We start from the raw sequence: 23,196 nt of genomic DNA on the forward strand, positions 1-23,196 counted from the left end.
TAGTTCATTAATTTTTCAGCATTCAATTCAATTCTAACCTTCAATGAACGATTTTCAAATGAGCTTCATTATTATTGATATTTTATTTATCATGAAAAATGTCTGAACATTTGACTTAATCAGTTTGAATAGTAAAACATTTAACTGAAACATTGTTTTCCAAACGTAATCAGTGTTAATCATTATCAGTCTAAATGATGTCTAACTAACACAATTAACTGTTAATAGAAAACCATTAACATGACAATGTTGATAAACGATATCATTAAAATTTTGTTCGACAAGATTCAACTCTGAATTTTGATTATTCTGATTTCCACCATTAATGAATATCATCAGATTATCGTTATATATTTTTCAGTTACAATGATAATTTAATAACCATTAGAGTTACTAAAAGTTTTCTCTCGTCATAAAGGTGAATTCAATAGAGATTGAAATGAATGGAATGAAATATTTTCTCCGGATTTCCGATAACCGGAAAATCCTGATGACTTCAAGTCTATTAAAAACTTATCTCAATTGACTACAAATTAAATCAATTTTCAATTCAATTCATTCCGATTCAATTGTTTTCTTAGATCATCAGTAACTTTCCATGCGATTTATCTTGCTCATAAGAAGACGGAAATTTCTTCATTTTTTCTCATTAAAAAATTGATTCCTGATAAACTTTATCCTGATAATCTTCCAAATTGTTACCTTGTTGTCTTTTAATGGTCATGATCTCATTTGGTTTAGAAGGAAAACTTTTCTTTACAAATTTCAAACTTAAGTTCTGTTCCAATTCAGCTTATCTAAGCTTCGATAATGTTCCTGACCTTTTTTTTTATATTTTTTCTTTTATCAAGATTTATTTGGACATCTAGTGTCTCTACGAAATAAGTTAGGAGAAAGTTAAGAAACTTTATCAACTCTCTGGAACTCATGATGAATCTAAATCTTTAAATTTCTTTGAATCTCAGAATTTCTAATAAGTTCACATTAACTTGTGAGTTTTGTTTCGATCTGCTCATAAGGAAAGAATGTCTATCAAAAAGTAGCGAAAATTGACCGAAGGGACTAATAAAGTTCTGACAATATTTAGAGAGTTTCAATTCGAAACAAAAAAAAGGAAAGAAAAAGTTGTAAATAAAATTTCGATAACAAAATCAGACGAAATAAAATAGATCAGAATTATCGGAGATATTTTCATGTTTCCAGGCAATTTTATTCATAAAGTCCATGATTTCAAGTTCAGTGGGCATGAAATAAAAGCACAAAGAAAGTATAAAATGATGAGGAAATAAATCTCATGAGATTTTCATGGTCATGGAAAAAAAATTTGATGAAGAAAATTCTGAGCATTATTCATAATCGAACTGAGATCAATATTCAAGTTCTGATGGTTATTATCCAGTGCGAATGGAACGTTTTAAAATAGTTTCTCTCATCAATTTCCATCACATAATATCATCATCTCTCATTGGGTGATATATGCCCACTCCAATGTTCTGGATAATATTTAGAATAAAGTTTTTCTCATATTGTATAAATTCATATGATGATGATGATTATGACATTTGATCAGAAAATTTTGCAGAAAACAATCAGATATATTTTTCTTACCAACCCTTGATATGGAAATGGGTTTTATGAAATTTCTTGCCTGGGTAAAGTGTCTCTAAACCAATTCCATCAGCTCCACAAAAGTTCAGAACTTTTATCAATTCTATCAATACCCATTCAACTTATTTGCACCTAAGCCTTTATATTGATATCATTATCAATTTCAGTATATTGAAATCTCCCTCCCATCCACTTACCATGTAGATAATGTTACCATGTTATCAATTTCAGGGAGCTGAACTTTTTTTTTCTTTCAATTTGGGAAAAAATTTGATAACACATTTTACTTATTTCAATTGTATTTTACTAACGATCACAATCAGCAACAATTTCGTTCATTCCATTTCCTGATTTATTCACATTTCTGTCTATCCAATGTTATCATTATTTTAAAATGGTGATATCACTGAACATTATCATGAAAGATAATATAATCAACCTTTGGAATAGCTGAAAAGTTTCAAGATCTTACTGAGAACAAGTTAGAATTTGAATGAAATCATAAATTGGATATTTCTTGATATTTCATAATAACAATAATCCAAATTTGAATATTGATTATGATCTTTCAATTCTACAATTAGTAACGAAAAACTGAGTTTCATCAGCGTGTTTACATCTATATAATATGAATAGTTTTGAAACCCTTTAGGATAACAAAAATTAGAGGATAATATTAGCTGATTATCATAAAAATATGTTGACAATCAGAGATTCAATTGAATTCGTTCAAGTGGGAGTCAGTTTTTTTCTTGAAACTATTTCCTCTTCCATCACGATCACCACCTTATAATTCAATTGAATACACATTGAGATGAAATAACAATGGTTACAGGGGATATTTATGAATCTACACATTAGCTAAGTTATTCAATAGAATCGCGAATAAGGAAATAAAAATATGAAAGAGAAAAAAAGAAAGAGAAAGTGAATAAATTCTGAGAAAATAAGCTGAATAATATGATAAAAGAGAATGAGATAACATGGAAAAAGTCTTAAGATCTGAAATCATTCTGAATCAATGAATCTTTTATTTTCTATGATGAAGAAGAGAAACTTTTTCCTTTTTCTCAATGAATCCCATGAAAGTCAATGGGTGAACTTGATTTTCAAGAGATAAGTTTCAATTCATTTATCAATGATAATGGTTCAAGATTCACTTTGGTGTATCAACAATATATCAAAATATTACAATTAATACAATAGATTCAGTATTCAATGCATTAATAGTCAATGTAATCTTACCTTGGTATGTTTCAAAATCAACTTTTTATTCAGGATTACTAATTATTAGACTGCTTTATCATGATTAACAATAATGGATTCATGACGAATCTCAGCTTTTGAGTATCAACAAAAAAACTTTGCTTGTATTCACTGATTTTGATGTATTAATAATAAGTAAAATTGGTTAATGATGATCATCGTGATAACAACAGGAATCAAGCTTAAAATCTAAAGTTCTGGTAAATATCCCGTAGGTTTTTTCTCATTGTGATAATGTTCAAAGTATATTAAAATCCCTTTTTTTCAGGGTAACAACAGATTCAAAGTCTTTCAATTATCAGCATTATGAGCTACTTATTCAGGCTCATTTTTCACCCAAATTGAACCTTATCTAGCACATTTTAAGCCTTTTCGTGATGATAAGCAGAAAGAGACACTATTTTCCAATTTTCAGATTAAATTCTGATTTCCAAGAATTTATGATGAAGAAATTTCAACGTTTATTTCCATTTTCTTTCTCCAAAGTTTAATCTGTTCGATCGGCAAATCGATTGACGAAACAACATGAGCTTTATATTAACTCAGGTAATAAGATCTGAATTGGTTCAACTCGCTGACAATTAGGCAAATCTCATTGCAATAAACAATATTACCTAATGACCAGATTATTTACCTGGAAAATGTCTGTCAATTTGAATATCCTTGATTAATCTCATCATAAACCCAAAATCCAATGTAAACTAATCCTGGTTAAATATTAGATTGACCAGATAAAAAGATAAATTTAACTGTCCAGCTAAAAAAATAGTGAGTTTCCTTACTATTTGTGTCCATCCCTCAGGTATTGAATTCTTGGTGATTATCATAATGATAACGATTAGATATTAGTTAATCTTATCACCCAATCAGCCATAATCACCACATTAGATTAAACCATTTTCTTTTAAATTGTGATTACAAGAAATCTTAATCATCTCAAGTAAAAGTTTCAATTGTAACGTTTAAATAGACGATAACATCATCTTAAGATGCTCATTATCATCATGTTTATTATCAGCATGGTTCAATCATCATCATTTTATCATCTCAACCAAGACAAAAAGAACAAAAATTTCTATTGATTTTTCTTTCCTCTTTTTTTATCCTCATTCTTTTCATCGTCATCATTTCTATCATTTTGACGCTTCTATTTTTGCTCTCACTTTCTCTTCTTCAATTCTGTTCTGGTGAAAGTTACCATGTAATTCAGAGTCAGAATTTCTCCTTTTTCTGTCTGTTATTCTGTTCGCCACGTTTCTCAACATGTAACAACAATTTTCTTTAAACAATGAGCCACATGGTTGATCATGTGAAAACATCATGAAAATATCTTGATATGAACAAAGAACAGATAATCTGAATTACGATTTAATGATTCTTTTCAAATCAACACAATCAAATAACTCGACTCATCATGATGTTTACAGTTTTACAATATAATTGATCTCCTTCAATTGATTATCAATTTTACAAAAATTTCTGGTTCGATCACTTGTAAATTGTTCAATGATTAACAAACAATTAACATCAAGTTTAAGGTTCACGAAATCATTTCAATGGTAACATTTTCAAAAGCTCATCATCAATCAGCATTCTAATGAGTGATAATTTTTTCCACGGGAAAAAAAGCTTAACTGCTCCAAAAAAGTTCTGAGTTCTGAATTTTATGAATAACATTTTTTTCAGATGAGTTCTGTTGCTATCTTAGCAGTTCAGTGTATTTAAACAGATAAACATGAAATAATATCATTTAAAGTGAATTTATTTTCACTCTTTTTTAGATTATATTTTTGTTGTAATTTTTTTTACCTCTGAAGCTTCATCATCAATTCCAACCCTGAATTGTACATGAACTTTGTTTGAGGTTTCTCGAACTATTTACTGCTTCTTCCAATCTATGGAAAATGTGAGAGTTACGAGTTTTGTGTTAATATAAAATCGCTGTTATTATTATATAATTTCATGTTATTTCATGGGATTCATGGGACATTTTATCTCATGATGGAAAATGAAGGGATTTATCTGAATATATTATGCAAGGTTTATCAGATTATTTGACATGAAGGTTATTATGAGTTATCACAATCATCATCAGTTTTTTTGTATATCATTTTCATCATCAACATGAAATGGAAATGGTGTAAATCCAGTGATTAGTCTGAATTGAAATGATGATGAAAAGATGATGAAAGGGTTTCAAATGAGGCGAAATCCATTGTGATAACAAGTCTAAAATTTACCGTTACTTTGTTACTATTTAATGACAATATAAAGTTATTGGAATATTTTTTTCTTGCTTTTCTCATATAATGTTACTTGAAATCGGGGAAGTGCTGAAAGTGGGAGTTGGAAGACAGACTTGATGATGATGGTGATGACTCTCGTTCACCTCATCGAAACTTTTGATAAATGTATTGATAAATGATGATGGTTTCCACTTGACTCTTTGCTTTATTTTTTGGGTTTGATTTTGCTGGAAATAAAGTCTTCCAATACATGTCTTACACTTTATATCAGTGACTTATATTCAGTCAGCATGAACTTTCAATCTGAAATTATTTATCTGATTAAGGGGAAACCAATGGGAAGAAATTATTCTTTCAACAATTTCCAAACTTCTCAATCATTATAATGTTGCAAAATATTTTTCCACCGCGTCTACGAATCAACATTTAGTTTCTAAATAACTCTCATCGTTATGATGAGAATCAGTTGCTGAATCAGAAAATCGAATGAGAATTAAGGTGGAAGAGAGAGAGAGAGAGAGAGAGAGAGAGAGAGAGATGATTATGGTGAAGAAGATAAACTGAAGAAAAGTAAGGAAACTTTAAATCGTCAAAGAAAAAGGTTCTAAATCTATTGAGTCCTTTGTGAGAGAAAGGGAAGAAAAAACGAAAATGAAGATGAGGATGATAAAAAATTCTATTTTTATTTCTCTTAATATTAATACAATTTTTTTCTTTTCTATTTTTTTCCACATCAACTATAAAATCATGAGCTCTCATGGAATCTTATTATGAATTTTTTTATCTGATACTTAACTAAACTTGTCGTCTTATGATGATCATATTTTATCATCTAATTAGATACCTTGGTTGTAACAATTAACCTAAACAATTGAATGATTTTCAATATTATGACTGAATTCAATCAACAGGACTTAATGACAATTCCAAATGTTACGCTTACAATTTATAATTCATAATTTGTTCAACTCAATTTACAACACAATCAAATTTACTTCATAATTTAATAAAACATTCAAAAAATTGAGATAAAAAAATTAAATCAAATCATAATTGTTGAAGGAGTGAAAAAATCAAAACTAATCTGATTAACTGAATTGATTATCATAACAAATGAATACAATCAAAAATATTCCATTTCAACAATTAATTTGATTAATAGATCAACAACCAAATTATAATCAATGTAACAAAATATGACAATAATAAAACTTTAACACTACTTTGAATAAGTTTTCAAGAAAACAAGTTCGATAACTTCGAGTTGCAAACTAGTTCTAGATCGAGGACTCTTGAATCGTTATAACGATGAGTGTTGATCAGATTATTGATTTTTACTAATAAAAAGGTAAATCAACCTGAAGTTAATCATTTCGTGAACAAGCAACTGTCATTATTGATCAAAACTGATTATTAACATCTATCAATTTGAAGAAAAAAATCAACAACAATTAGAGTATAAACAATCAAGTTAATTTGATTAACAATCAATTCTGTTAATACTTTCTGAATGATAATAAAAGTAGCAATCAAGTACATAGAGTATTAGTTTTATCAAAACTAATCTTGAATTACCTCAAATCATCAAAAAATTTAGATAAAATGATTAACATTAAATTGTTAGCTGATATTTTTATTTACAATTAATCAAATTAACTTCCATATTGTTATCAATACTTTTATTTGTTCCGCTGGTTTGATTATGGCCTAATTAAAGGACTGCTTTAGATTGTGAGATTTGATTATAACTTAAAAGGTAACTCATCTGGTCCCTGGGACAATTAACACTATGATAAAGGGAAATCTATTCAATACAATCTATAATTAATATTTTCTCATTAGTTGATAACAATCAACACCAAGATAATGGTTAATTCTGGTAATCATAAATTTGGATTGATTAGAGAGTTGGGAAAGAAAAGGTTTCCATTGATATCGAGTTGTTGTTTCTATTGATGATTAAGGATGTTAACTGATGTAAAACTAATCATCAACATTTGATGTAAATTAATTGCTTATAATCAGTTTTAATCTAGAAATTGATTCAGCTCATTCAATTGAAATACAAGATAAACGTTGAATAGTTAATATAATATAACAATGAACAAACAACAAGAGGTTAAGCTATTAAGGTGAGAAACAATGTTGAACCCTTTTTTAGGCTAAATCTCATTCGCATGGTTGAACTGAATCAGTTAATGAATTACCTTGAGCATTTTCATGATTAGACAATGATTAGTTTACCTGAATCCATATTTGATGATTAACTTGATTGTACAATAAACAATAATCATATTAGTATGAAAAGGTTTCATCACTGTGAATGTTATTATCAAACAACTTTCAGTGATAATCATGAAGATACACTTGAAATGAAGGCAAATAATACATGATGGTTAAGCCTGATAAATTGTTCAGAATCAATTTATCAATAAATAGTTCACATGATGATCGGAGATGGAGTTCAATAAATCAGTAACATTTTTCTTTATTTTCTGTCATTGTATCTAACTCTCTATGTTCCCTATTATTCAATGTTCATCATCATCTAAATCATAGAGAATGATGATTCTCATGATGAAAGTCTTAAAGTGAAACAAGAATGATGAGGATGAAAAGTTCCATGTTTTTTCTTCTCCAGTAAATATTGAGTCTCTTATTCTATTTATGTTATAATTTTAGGATTGAAAATGACCATGAACATCGTCAGAATGATAGTTGATTGTAATCAGAATAAACCTTCATTATCCAACTACTGTAATTGCCTTTTCTTAACACTTACTGGTTAAATTAAAGCCTCAGGGGAATCATTTGATTGAATAATAATAATCCTCGATTTAATGTTGGTATTACTACTTTTTACTAATTGTTAGATGTCGATTAGTTAATCCTTTAGTAATTTGATTATTTTCATTGTTTCTTTGATACATATAATAGTTAATTAGTACCTTTGAGCTTTTATTGGAAGTTTGTTTTTCTTTGACCTTGGAAAAATCCTTATCGACGGACAATGAAACAATTATTACCAACTGATTAATTTTTTTATGAGTAAACGATTACTATCATAATCAAGATACTTTCATAGTCTGCAATGATGGTTCTAATGTAATCGTCTTCAAATGTCATCTCAATATTCACTAGCATCTTAAGTTCATTTTCATTGCGCATGAAATTCAGATTCATTATGATATTTTACTCAGTATTATTTTTCCTTCATCATTTTGTCTTAAAATTGAATGTATCGATCTCAATACCTACCGAAAAAACCAAGGAGTCATTCAAATATATCTTGAAAATATCTCAGAAGAAAATTATTGCATCATGAATAAGACTTTATCTTTGAATTCATGATGAGAAATCACAACGATGAAAGAAAATATGAGAAATTTTTATTCCTGAACAATTTTGAATAGACTATTTCATATTGAGTATAATATTTGATAATTTATGTTGCGCACAATTAACTATTTTTAGGATGATTATGAATTTAAGAAATTCTTTCTTCGAGTTTTACGAATAATGAACATAAAGGGCTATTCAACTTCATTTTACGCAGATTTTTAGTTAATAGTCAAGAACCAATGAGTTTAAAAGATAAAACCTCGTAAGATACATATCGGGACTGAAGGACTTCGTATAAAAAGTAAAAAACCTTTAAATGACCTCTAGATAGGTCTGTAAAAGACGAAAGTTTCAAGGTCATTGAGGTCATTTCACGATAAACCTATCTAAGAGTCATTTGAAGGTTTATTTGAAAAGAAGAACAAAAAGTTACCACATGTTTTCTTTGAAGTTTTCGAGGGTGAACGAGGTCATTCTTGGACAAGTTAAGATTCAATTATTATTATTTGTGTTCTGGATTTACTATTGCTTTAGAAACTCACCCCTCAGAGGATCGTGCCAAAAAGTTCTGTTGAAGCAAATGGCGGAACAATAAATTTCGTCTTTACTTCTTGCCAAGATTGTTACCTGTAATTTTACTTTCTTGTTGATTATTATTATATGTGTTCTCGCTTAGCAATTGCCTCAGAATCTCGCTCCAGTAAGGATCATGCCAAAAAATCTTGTTATATCAAATGGAAGAACGACAAATTTCCCGTTTCTTCTTGTCAGGAATTTTGAATTTATGATTGTTACATGTAATTTTTATTTCTTGGCGAGACATTCACAATAAAAGAATTTTGAAATAATGTGTCTTTCGATTGAAAAATTATTTGCGGGTTTCAATTTCTGTTCTTAACTTATGCCTGTTGAATTCAACATTCAAAGCTCTCAATGAGAGTCAACAATTTAACTATTCATTCTGATCAATCTCTTTCTCTCCGCGATAAACCTATCTAGAGGTCATTTAAAGGTTTTTTACTTTTTATACGAAGTCCTTCAGTCCCGATATGTATCTTTACGAGGTTTTATCTTTTTAAACTCATTGGTTTTTGACTATTAACTAAAAATCTGTTTACCGATTCCATTACCTAAAGCTCATGATCATCGATTATGTTGGTTTAAATGCCAATTCGATGGACTAATAATTTTGCTGATTATCTAAAATTTTTGACCTTATGTAATCAAATTTTGCCCATCGATGGCCCTAATATGTGAGCTTAAGTCCATATGATAGTTATAGATAGTCCAAGAGTTATCTAGAAATGAGTCTGTTTAATTTGTGCTAACGCCCTGTACTTTTATAAATGAGATTAATATATTTATTATGATTGCTCGTGAATATTTATTCACAATGATATCAGCAACATGGTGTTAATGCGTATTCTATTTTAATCGTCATTATAATTTGTGCTATTAATATTTGGTTATATCAAATTCTGAGGTTAATTGTGTGTTATTTTTTTGGTTAATCACTTGAATTTCAGTGGAAATTAGTGGGGTAGTTGCTCATTATTATCAATATTGTTTTCGCATTCAGATTATTGTAATTATGCTAATCATCATTCACAATTGATAATCTTATATAATCCATTTGATACTCATGTTAATGATTATGATGATAGTTTAATATATAATTTTAGTGCAAAATGTTTGATAGTTTAATCCAGTTCATTGTGAATGACTGAGAATTGAGTATTTACTTTGAATCGGGTAAATGATCACATTGAATTGCAATTGAATTTACACTAAATTAAACTGAATCGATTTTGGCACATTTTTCAACATTAATGTTAACAATTTATTATGTATTCCAAACTATCATGAGGAATAAAATCATCTGATACAATTGTAACAATTTACTGATAAGATCTGAATTTAATCAATAAAACATCAAAAGCCTCACTACTTAAATCGTTAAATTATCAGTGAAAATTTTACTGCGAGATTAGATTAAAAACTGTTTTATTTGAATTGCAAGCTAATGGTTATTTCATGGTAGTTGGCTGCTTATTGAATCTAATCATTTAATCAACGTCTAATTATCATTTCAGCTTTACCAGAAGAAGTGATAATAACCGATACAAAGGGTCAAAGGGTGAATCAAGTGATTGGACCAGTTGACGAAGGAACCAACTTAGTGCTTTACTGTGAAGCTTTTGGTGAGTGATTGTTAGACTGACCAATGTCCTAATGTATTAACATTTGTGTTTTGTTTCTTTAGGAAAACCTGATCCAACTGTGACTTGGTGGATCTCAGATGAAACCTTATTAGATGATAGTTACTCAAAAAGTGCCCGAGGTGTAATTCGCAATGAATTAACACTCAATTCGCTCAATAGATCAATTTTAATGAAAGAGATTACCTGTCGTGCTTCCAATACAAACTTGACCAGTCCAAAAGAAGAATCAATTTTCATCGATTTAAACTGTAAGTCTCTTTATTAACTGATAAAAGTGCTGAAAATTAATTTTCTAATACAATTTTAATCAAGTGCGTCCATTGGAGGTTATTATAACATCTCCTGAGAAACAATTATCAGCGGGTAAACAAGTGGCCTTTGAATGTCGGACTATTGGGTCACGACCTCGTCCATTTATAAGCTGGTGGTTGAATAGAATCAAATTAACACCCATTTCTGAAACTACAAACGGAGATGGAAACTTGACCATTAACACTGCTTCTTTTATATTTAAGTCGAATCAAAATGGAAAATTTTTCTCCTGCCGAGCCGAAAATCCAAATCTTGACGATAGTTCAATCGAGGATGGAATGATGCTCAATATCTATTGTAAGTTGAACACAAAGTGAAAATTCAAATTTTACCATAAATTTCAATTATATTACCACAACCATAAAAAAACCTCGTGGAAACAATAATAACCATCAAGACGATAACCATGAACCATGAACCCATTCAATGAACAGGCACATTGAAACAAATGTTGAAATATCAGAGTTATAACATGTTACCCTGAGTGTTGACACATAAAAAGCAACCTAATAAGACAAGAAAACCATAAAATAAATAAAGTACCATGAATAGTTTCAGGAAACACAATCAATCATGAAACTCATGATAAATTTTCAAATGTTTGAATATTATCAACATTAGTTTGCTGTTCATATTTCTCTCTCATTGTTTTTGAGTAGTTCTTGAATTATTTTGCTAACAATTCTGAATCAATGAACATCTGAATATATATCTGTTTTGGAAACTGGATCTCAAGTTGAAATGAACAAAAAAGTTACAAGAATTGAAATAACATAGAAAACTATTTATTATTATTATCATTGTTATTAATGATGATAAAAGTAAAATAATGATTCTGGTGATTCAAATTTTCTGTATTCCGAAATATAAACAAGGTCTCAGAGTATCAACTGAATCTTGCATTAGTGTAAGACCATCATGATGAATCTTGAATGAATCAGAATAAATAACATAAATAATATTTGATTAAATGCTTCCTTCAGGGTAAAAGATCTTATCGTGAATTGGAATTGAACCAAAAGAAAGAGACATTTTCTCACAAAATCTCTTGATAATCAAGAACTTTATGACAAAATTTTCTTCAACTTTAAGTTTCATTCCCTGAATAGATAATAAGTTATTGTCTATCATATCATAGGAATACTAACAATCAGATGCTATCAACCGGAAGTAATATTTTCTTCGTATTCGCATGATGAAGGTGTGAATCCAAATCAGAAGAAACTTCAAATTCTGACAGATTCTTTCTCATCTCTCCTCCTCCATATCTGATGATTGGATAACTTTTAAACTTACAGAATAGTTTGAGATCGTTGATAATCATATACATTTCAATGTCTTCACCATGATATAATATTAATAAGAATTCATGATAGTTTCAATTATATTTTCCTAGGGAATCTGATTTTCCTAAACCAAGAACTGATGTGATAATGGTTACTATTCATTTATAAATGAGCTTTGTCACAACTCATTTGATGCAATCAACATTAGAATTTGAAATTCTGGCAATTCCATATCAGAAAGTTCCTCATTTCTCCCCATGCAATTGGAAAATGGTAAAAAAAATTGATTCTCATGATGGTAACAAGTGAATTGATTCAATATCCTCCATTGAAAGTTATTAAAATTCATACAAAAATCTTGAATGAATAATATTAAACCTTGGAATCATGATGGTTAACGAAGTATCAATTCACTTTATATTTTTTCATTCATTTAAATTATCCAACGATTCTTGAATTATCATGCTCATTGTTCATTCAGGTCAGAATTATTTTTCCATCTATTCGCTCTGATTAATGAAGTTTACAAAGAGCAAAAAGAACCAGAAATATCATGGCAACAGTTCCCTTTCGTCTCTTGGTGATATACATTTAATCTGATAGATTTTAAGTTCCAAGATGAAGCCGAACAACATGATACTTGGATTGTATTGGAGTAATCCGAGTAAATTCATGATCGCTATCAAATATTCAATATACTATACTCACTTTAGATTGTCTTACTTTCTCTTATTTAGAGATAGTTCTGTGAAAAGAAAAGTTCTGACCAAGGAATATATCAAAAAAGTTAGGTAATTTTTTCTCATTGATATTTATCTACCATTCAAGTGATAGAATACATAAAATTCAGTGAGCTGAAATTCAATTGAATAAATTGAATCATCAATATCTTACATTCACATGATCACCAACCGTAATCAAGAATCAGGATTAAATGGATTATTAAGAACGTGACTGGATCAACTGCTAAAACAACAATTCAAAGTAATTAGATTTAACATTGAATCGAAAGTGTAATTGATACTCTTTTTTTAATTACAACAAATCAATTATCATGTTAATATGAACTTCGTATCCTCTAAGCATTATGATAATTGGTCTTTGATTGATAACAATTGCAAATTGATTAGACATCATTTTTATCCAAATGAGAGAGAGAGAGAGAGAGAGAGAGAGAGAGAGAGAGAGAGAGAGAGAGAGAGATTTAACGAAGAAAAAAGTAGAATCCAAGTATCGAAAAAAACTCAGAAGTAACAATGTTCTCTTTTTCATTCTTTTTTCTTGTTATCTCATTAATTCCATGAAACGATAATATTCATCAAAGATGATAAAGTGAAAAGAATGAGTAAAAAGACGATGCAAAGAAAATATTTCATTTTCTTTTATTCTCTCTTTTCTAATATTGTTAACGAGCTAATTCTTGAATAATAATTACCATGAAATCTCATGATCATTATCATTATCATTAACAATTTAATCATTCATTAACTACTCATGATTATCCGTTAGCATTTCCATGATCATCAAAACATTTTTCAGGTGCTTACAAGAAGTTCTAATGGATAAGAAATTAATCGAATCAAATTTACGAACACAACATTTACAAGAACTTTCAGAAAATTCTTCACCATGTTTTTTTCTTCTGATTTTTATGATACTCAGAACCTTTAATAGTAACATCGGTAATCATGATGAATGATTAGAGGTTGATGTTTGATTAGAAAGTCACGTGACTTAAATTGTCAACAAATAAATTCACTTAATTCATTCAGATTCCATGAGAAAATCTGTTTATAATTAACATGAGATAATCAATTGTTATCGTTATTAAATTAAGGGTTAGTATTAGGAAAAAAAACAAAATGTTCATTCAAGTTCAATGGAGGAAAATTTATTGTGTCTTTTTTGTTTATCATGATCTTTAATCATCACCATGATGAGATACATTGAATTCAGTGGATCGATAGTTAAGTAAACAAATCATGAGTCCCATGAATGTTTCAATCATTGAACAACAATTGATTTTGACACTAATCGATAACATAATAGACTGAATTAAATGATAAATTCAGATGAAGATGAATTATATTGGTGAAACATTTATCCACATATTTATCATAATTATCAACTTTTTTTCCGTCGTGATGTTAATCTTGTTGATTTCATGGCAAATAACTGATTCATTTCAACTTGAAATCATGATGACGATCATCTGATTCCTTTCTAATTTCAATAGTAATTAGTAGTTCTGATTATCGATGAGTTTCAATAATAATTCTAATTGCTTCCGTTCAATATAATTATCATGGTGGATCAATTAGCTTTTACTTGGTAACTATTAAAGCTGATGAATGGGTAACGATAGATTAATTAGTCGAATATATTATCTAATCACAATTAAGGCTAATTATTGTTTCTCTATTATAAGCACAACCTATTGTTCAGATTGAGTTCTGAGGTTCAAATCAAATCGAATTGCTAATGATATTTTTTTTGTTTCTAATTCGATTTCATAAAATTAGATGTGCCTTCATTACGATTAACTTTAGGACCAAATATTAAGGGTGAAAATATTCGAGAAGGATTCGATGTCTACCTCGAATGTCACATAAACGCCAACCCATGGGTCTTTGAAACTTCTTGGCTTTTCGAGGGCAAACCATTGATTTCCGATCCATCGAAACGAATAATAATCGCTAATCAGTCATTAGTCCTTCAGAACATATCAAAGTTGAGCAGAGGTCGATACCAATGTGTCTCTAGGAACGAAGAAGGTCTTGGTTCGTCCAATCAGCTTTTTCTTCGAGTTCAATGTAAGTATCATTGAGATTATCTCAGGCATCTCCCCGGAGCTTAAGTCTCTCAAATTTAGATTTATCCTCGAACCATTATCACATTAACAATCTTTCAGTTTCGAAGAGGTTGAACTTTCTATTCGTTTTCACATAGCTAAATAATAATAATGATGATGGTTCATCATTTATGAAGACATAACCCTCACCATTGAGATGAAAAATCATCATCACTTACTAACGGAAATCAATATCTACTGAATCAGAACTTTTTTCCATTTCATCTTAATCAATTTTTTTGTTCTTCATAATAAAATCTTTACTAAGGAGATATACCTTGTAGAACATAATTCTAGGTGAAATGTCACCCTGGAAGATGAATCATTTCAATCTTGTTTATCCCTCCTTCCGCCAAGATAAGTATCATGATGATGATGATACCAAGATGCAATATAACAGTTTTTTGAGGCTAATACGTTGGTTGGGTTGGGAAAAAACTATATAACATTGACAAGTTTCATGGTTTATCCAATTCCTTGGTGAGTTGAGTAAAAACCAGGGAAAAAAACTGAATCAATCTATCTCTGTCTTCATCTTGATAATCATGGAAAACATTTATAAATATACATTGGAAACTTAAATTTAAATCAACTATCATCATGTTATCAATCAAAGTGTTGAAAGTGCTGATTAACCAACCATTCACCAAGGAAACAATACTAATCATCTCATTTGAAATATTAAATTGTTTACCTAATAAATTGGCAAATAAAATATCAACTAATCAGAAATTCAAAAAAGTGTAACAATCAACTAATGAGTAGAAATTTAATCAACCAAAGCAACAAAATTTTCTATTTATCATGAAAATAATATCAAAATTTTACCTCATATCAAGCCCAATGAACTTAATTTTTTCTTCTTCTTCTCTAACTATTAGAGGTTAGTTAGCTAATCAGTTTCTCAATCGTCATAATAATCAATCAAATTGGGTAACTTTTCCCCTTCTCCTTTGGTTCCAAGCAGAAAATAAAAAATCATTACTCTTCAGGATGGAAAAGTTCATGGGAATCAAATGTGATCCATGAGTAGAAAAAATAATCTTCATTCAGTTACATGGTGATAACTTGATCAACAGTATTCATCAAAGTCTTCATGATATTAAACATGATATCTCAATTGTTCAAATTAGAGGTGGGAAAAAAATTCTGATAAAAATGATAAGCTTGACATTGTTGTTAATAATAGTTATCATGATATAAGTTAATTAACTCTTGTCAACGACATTTACTCAAGGAGATATTACATCTTAATCATAATAGTCATCAGCACCATCGCTAAACATTATCATGAAAGGATGAAGAGGAAAAAAAGTTCATTCGATTTTTTTTTCTATTCTATAATTTTCTTATTATATTCTCGAGGTTAATTCGATCCATTCATCGATTTCTCTTTTCAATTTATAACGATCATGATGATAAATTGCTCTAATTGGAATTTTAATATTTATTTACTTTTAGATGCACCAATTTGTTCAGGTAAATATGGAACCAAATATCCAATGGCATTGGCACGTAATGAAAGAGCCAAAATAACCTGTGAGGTTGATTCGGATCCGGAAGATGTTACCTTTAAATGGTATCTCAATAATTCATCGGAAACCATTGAGATAAAAAGTTTCTCAACCAATGGAACCCAGAGTTTACTTTCATATTCACCACGAACCAGATTATCTTATGGTTCCTTGTTGTGTATGGCTGAAAATTCAGTGGGTAAACAAAAAGATCCATGTTTATTTCATATTATTCCTGCTGGTGAGTATCATGTTATTTCAGTGATAAACAACAGCCATAAGATAATAACATAAAACTAAATGAAAGTCTAATAATATCACCATTCTCATCATAATCATTGTGATGATGATGTAATTTCAGAATAACACTGAATTTTTAAGTTCTTATAACAGAGCATGATGAAGATTTTTTTATTCTTATATCAAATGAAGAGATGATGAAAACACTCAACGAGCAATAATTGGAAAATTAAAGACAAAGAGATGATAATGAAGATAAGGATGAGGGAAGATGTTACTCTCATTATCTTAAGTAGTTGAATGGTTGATTTAATTGCTCTGCCAGTTAACCATGACCATATAATTAAATTGACACTCTTCTCATATGTGTAGCCCACTTTGGCTGTTTTTCCACCTCTTCTTTTAATTTCCTCCTCTCCTCATGTTACCATAAGTAAACATATTCTTTTATCTTCCTTTATCTTCACCATCTTCAACTGTTATTCCAAATTCTTATTCCATTCTATCCTGATTAGCTCTTGAGAATTCATCTGAATAACATTTAGATGTATTTGTTGTTATTTCCATGTACAATTCACGTTCCAAGGTTCATAACAACAAATGGCGATACAAAGGATTTTATATCGCCCATTTTGGACTGTTAACTGTTATCGTGGTTACAGAGAGATTTGATTAGATCAATTTCCCATTCATTAGCATCTCATTTGATTTGCTTACCTTCGGGGTCGATTTCATCTCTTTTTTGACAATGTATATGTTTATCTCATGAACAATATTCACCTGAGTACATAATATGAATTGTTCATTCTGGGAGTAAATTTCTTACCATGTGAATATTATGTTTATCATGTTGCTTCTTTTGCTCTTTTTTCCTCTATTTGTTTTCTCTCAGTTCTCTCATTTTTTATTTGAAGGTGAAGAAGTTTGATAACGAGAAAATGAAGAAAGAAAGAAAGAAAGAAAGAGAGAATTATGAAGCTTGGAAATTCTTATATTCCCATGCTACAAGAGTATTTATCTAACATTTCCTTTCATGAGATATAACCATGAGTTCACCGAAATCTATTGAAATTTTATCTTGAAAAAATGAGTTTAGGGTGAAGGATAAGCTTGGAAAATGAATATTATAACACTTTGGATGGAAAAGGAGTTTGAATTTTTCAGGGAATGAAAAGAAAACAATCAAAGAAAATGAACTTTTTCCTGGATCTTATTGGAATCAATTGTTGAGTTTTTACAGATTGATGAACAGTTTACTAAGCAATCTAAAAAAAATTCAGATTAATTTGGATTGTAAATAATCATGTTCCTCGGTGACAATTGATTCCATTAATCATCTGCCAGTGAATTATCATGTATTTCATGAAGTTGAATGATTATTATTTTGATTATTGATTCAATACGAATCTCTGAACTAGTGAATAAAATCATTAGATTGATGATCAGCTTTTATTTGGTTACTATCGATTCACTCAGATTCAATTCATTTTCATGATTCATGATTCCCTTGATTCATTACAACTGATCAAACAGAAGTTGAACATTTTAATCTTAACTTAAATTGTTCCCAGTGATTAACCCACTTAATTCAATTGTTGAGACAATGTTCAAGTATTGAAATCAAATCACAATTTGATTGTTTCTCATTCTCAATAGCTTCTTGTTTAAATAAATTGCTCTCATCCTTTTCACCCTGATTAGGTATTCAGATCAGAATTTTCTAGATAACAATCAACTAATTCATCTCAACTTTTATTATTAACTCAACAGCTAAATCATATGAGCCAAGTTAGCCTGAGGGTACAAAAAATACCTCATAATGATCATGATAAGAAAAAAATCTTTCCCTGTAACCATTAAATAAGAAAATCAAAATAATGATTATATTATAATATGCACTGAATTAAATCAGAATAATTGATTAGAAAAAAAGTTAAATCGGTTCTAATTGCTTGTTAAATGACGATCAATTCAATGATTACATTCTAATTGTGTTCGTTGATTTAATCAGTTGATGATCAGTTTTTTAGTTGTTATTTTGATGGCAGTTGATTGTTGTTATCATTTTCTGATTTGATTGTTAGAAAACAATCAAACTTAATCAATATAACGTTCTCATCTTATTGGTAATAGGACCTCCTCAACCTCCAGCTAATTGTTTCCTCAGTAATCAATCAATGACATCAATTCTGGTTAATTGTGAACCTGGTGATGATGGTGGATTGAAACAATTTTTCACCATGGAAGTGATTGAAGCCAATTCATATAATTCACTAATTAATTTAACTTCAAATGATCAACCAACTTTCCTAGTTGATCATCTTCCACCCGGAACCTCAATTAGATTCACAATTTATTCAACTAATTTAAAGGGTAAAAGTGCTGCCATCTCGATCCTTGGATCTACTTTAGGTCCACCTGAGAAACAAACATCACCAAGTAAGTTAATCACAATTAACTAATCAGTTGTATCGTTGGACCAAATCGATAGATTTCTACTGATTAAAGTCGAGAAAAAAAAGATTATAACTAAAGTGTTGATTGAAATTGTGCCCATTAAAACAACCACAATCAAATTAACCCAACAATTATCTCGGATAATAAGTTTTACTTTAATTGTTGCATCTTAATTTATTTCAATGTTCACAATTTGTTAATCAACTTTTGTTATTCCATTTTCTAAGGTCACAGACAATTAACTATCATTAATTTTTGGCGATTTGATACTAAATGTAAATTATATTTAAACTTTTTCAGCTTCATCACTTTCAGATAATGAGCCAGTTGATTGGTTAATTTGGTTAATTGCGATCGTTTTAATTATCTTAATGGTTACAATTTTAATCTTAATTGGTCTTCGATTAATTGGTAACAAGGGACCAGCTCAGAATCAAGGTAAGATATTAATTTGATAAAACTCTATTAAACGAGACAAATTAAATTAACCGATATTAATTATAACAATTAGTTAATTTTGTGAGAAAAGAAAAAAACTAATCCAATATTAGTTTGAATTCATAACAAGAGATGGCAGCACGATAGTTAATTGGCGGCAAATTACAAAACTTTCCTTTCACAATTAAGATAATAATTATTGTTTATCATTGATTAATTGGTGATTGTTGATTTTCAGGTTTCGTCTCAATTGAATATGAGGCTCATCCAATGAGCCAAGAAGATATTAAATCATCTGGGATAATCTCAACTCCATTTAAATCCAATGAAACTTGTGACGGTTATCCAACATCAACTTCAATCGTTTATAAGGTAAATCGAAATGATTAAGAAAGTTGATTAAGATTTTAATTGTTGTTTGTTTTTTGATTAGTTGAACACCTCCTCATTACAGACATCAATTGATGATCATATAAGATATGAGACTGGAATTGAATCAACAGTTGATTATCCGACGACGATGTTTCTTGAAACAACACTTTTTGAAGGAACCATTGATGAAACTGGATTAGAGAAACAATTTATTCCCTTTGGGAAAATTAATTTAACATCATCACAATCAAATCATGGTCATCATGATCATGATTGCTCACAAATAGATACTAATGATTATTCATTGCGACATATATACCAAGTAAGTATTGGTAACAATCAAGTTAAATTGTTGCATCAATTGTCAACTATTATTATATATAATAATAAGTAAATGTTTGTCAGTTAATCTAATTAATTGCTAATAAACCTTAAGGTTAAATGTAGGTTGTAGTTGATAAATGATATAACTATTTAGCTAAATCAATATGAATAATTGACGATTTAACCAATCAATTAATCATTGATTAGATTATATTAAGTTATAGCAATTAATTTGCTATCAATCAAAGTCAAAGAAATTTAAATTGAACAATTAACAGTATGATTAGTCGATATATAATCAATAACTAATTGTAATCAAATGTTTCTCTCTCTCTCTTTTTCAGCAATTTACCGATAACACAATTAAAGATATTCCTCTATGACGATTGATTAAATTTTATTTTTACCATTAAATTGGCGAGTTAAATTGACCATCATCAAGTTAATTACTCAAATTGTGATATAAATTGTGGTCAATATCTTCAAAAATCAGCAACTTAATTACAACAATTGAAAACTTTTTTTTTGTTTTCTTGATTGCTGTTGATTTGATTCTGATTAATAATTGGAAGCAATTTAAAACTGATCAACGTGACCAACATTTAACTACATTACCATCATTAAACTAATGGTTATGATTAATAAATTGTTACATCTCTTTTTTATGTATTAAATTATAACCACTTTAAGCTGGATAATATCAACGATGATTATCAAACAATCAATTTAATTGCAGGGATAATGATTACGATTAACATTTGATCATAAAAATATCAACGATACAATTTTTTTGTTAATTTTGTCGCTGACAAGTGATCAGTTTTAATTGTAACTGATATAATCGGAGTTAATCTGGTTGTTTGATCACAATTAAAATGATACCAAGAAAAAAAAACACAATTAGTTAATTGTAAAAGATATAAATTGTATTTCTATAAATAATAATTAAGCTTTATTTTTGTATTGATGATAAAACTAACATTTGATAATAATAATAAACATTAACTTTTTTTTGTCTGATTGTTACAATTAACTTTCATTGAGTTAATTATTTAATAATAAAAAAAAATTGTCAACAATTGTACCAGAAGTTGATTAGCAATCACAATTAAATCAGCAAACCAGACAATACTTTTTGAAAGTAAAACTGAATCAGATTAATTGTTTGCAATTCATTTACTAAATTGTTTTACCATTTATATCAATCAAACTGTGGTTCCAAGGAGTTAATGAAAATGGTTTAACAACAATTAACAATTAATTAACAACCAAGAATAATTAAATTGTTGTTTACAAAGAAATCGCGTTAAGCCCAGACTACAACAATTTAGATAAATGATTAACAATTAAGGTAAAAAACAAGGCGATTTAATCAAAATTAAGGTGTGTAGGTGTAAATCAGAATCATAATAAACAACAGAAAGTGGTGATTTTAATGATAACTTTTGATTAGTTGAAATGATATTTAATTAAAGTCCAACAAGAACAATCAATAGGAAACATGATGAAAGTTAATTACAATTAACAGCAACCTACTGGTTAAATCAGGGTGGATTAAATTCAAGTCTAACTGAATTAAGGATGATTAACTTACTCATCATTTGACCAGGTCATTGAAAAAAACGTTGATTACCAACAATCAATTCAAATGTAAATGTAAATGTAAATCGGTCGGGTAACAATCAAGGTTATGATTAAACATGATTAAGGGAAGATGATGTTATCCTTGTTGATTAAATTGATGATGATTAACAATCATGTAGTTTATAATAATCATTCTAGGACTTTTGACAAGGTTAATTTAGTTGATTGTTAAGATTGAGAAACTTTTTTTTTCTCATAGGATAAAATTAGGTAACCAGTGTAGCAAGTTTACTTTAAGTTAATCAAACAGCAATTTAGTAATTTTTATTATCCTAATCATGATAATAATAGAAAAATAAACAAGGTGAAAAAGCCTTGAGAAGGTTATCAAAAAATTATCATCACTAATAAGTTATCATCTTAATCATGATTCTTTGTTATTAATACAATCATTTGGTTGACACTCAGAATTAATTTTCATCTCTGATTGAACAGAAAATGTTTCAAGTCTCTCACCATGAGTTATATTGTGTTTCCTGTATTCCGGGTTTTCATCTGCGGGATTTTTAATAATAGTGTTGATGAAGATGAAGATGAAGATGAAGATGATGTCTGAATGATGAAAGTTTCTCATCATTATCTTCATCTCAAACTTTGGCCTCCATCTGAAAAAAGTGATTCTCAGAATTGAGAAAAAGGTTCAGATCTTAATTCATATTCATCTTCACTTCCTTCCGACAATTTCATCATAATCCTTATCCTCCTCTGGATCATCCATCTCCCTCTTCATGTGTCCTCTCTCTCTCACAATCATCTTCTTTTGTCTCTCATCATCTTCCTTATCTTTCACTTTCTTCAGTAACGTTATCATCTTCATCTTTATCCCAAAGGGCAATTGCTTTTAATAATAACCACTTAATTAACCTCCGTTAGTTTTTTATTTTACCTGTTTAAACAATTAACTCACATGTTTCCTTACTAATCATAATCATCCTCTTCTCAAATTAACAATTAACTCAATTTAATTGTATTAATTAGCAAACTGTTTATTTCCTTGTTTACTTGTATGTTGACAAAATGAATGAACAAAAAGTTTTCAATTGTTTTCAAAAGTTTGATCATCATTCAAATTGT

General features: G+C 28.9%; 1 protein-coding gene across 2 annotated transcripts in view; it reads left to right on the forward strand.

Moving 5' to 3' along the window:
• LOC128397019 (nephrin-like) overlaps positions 1-21,498 on the forward strand; it is a 55,891-nt gene extending 34,393 nt beyond the window's left edge. Inside the window, exons 3-12 of one of the 2 annotated variants that reach the window (XM_053357684.1) lie at positions 10,556-10,663; positions 10,726-10,932; positions 10,997-11,293; positions 14,805-15,095; positions 16,595-16,888; positions 19,021-19,326; positions 19,645-19,782; positions 20,021-20,154; positions 20,216-20,476; positions 20,823-21,498. In XM_053357684.1, the coding sequence (XP_053213659.1) occupies positions 10,556-10,663; positions 10,726-10,932; positions 10,997-11,293; positions 14,805-15,095; positions 16,595-16,888; positions 19,021-19,326; positions 19,645-19,782; positions 20,021-20,154; positions 20,216-20,476; positions 20,823-20,861 (2,075 nt within the window). In that variant the 3' untranslated portion in view covers positions 20,862-21,498. The remainder of the gene's footprint in view (positions 1-10,555; positions 10,664-10,725; positions 10,933-10,996; positions 11,294-14,804; positions 15,096-16,594; positions 16,889-19,020; positions 19,327-19,644; positions 19,783-20,020; positions 20,155-20,215; positions 20,477-20,822) is intronic. The other variant, XM_053357685.1, reaches the window with a different exon arrangement.
• Positions 21,499-23,196: the final 1,698 nt, after the last annotated feature.

This window comes from Panonychus citri, unplaced genomic scaffold (genome assembly GCF_014898815.1).
Source record: "Panonychus citri isolate SS breed McGregor unplaced genomic scaffold, ASM1489881v1 Contig00028, whole genome shotgun sequence".
NCBI lineage: Eukaryota > Metazoa > Arthropoda > Arachnida > Trombidiformes > Tetranychidae > Panonychus > Panonychus citri.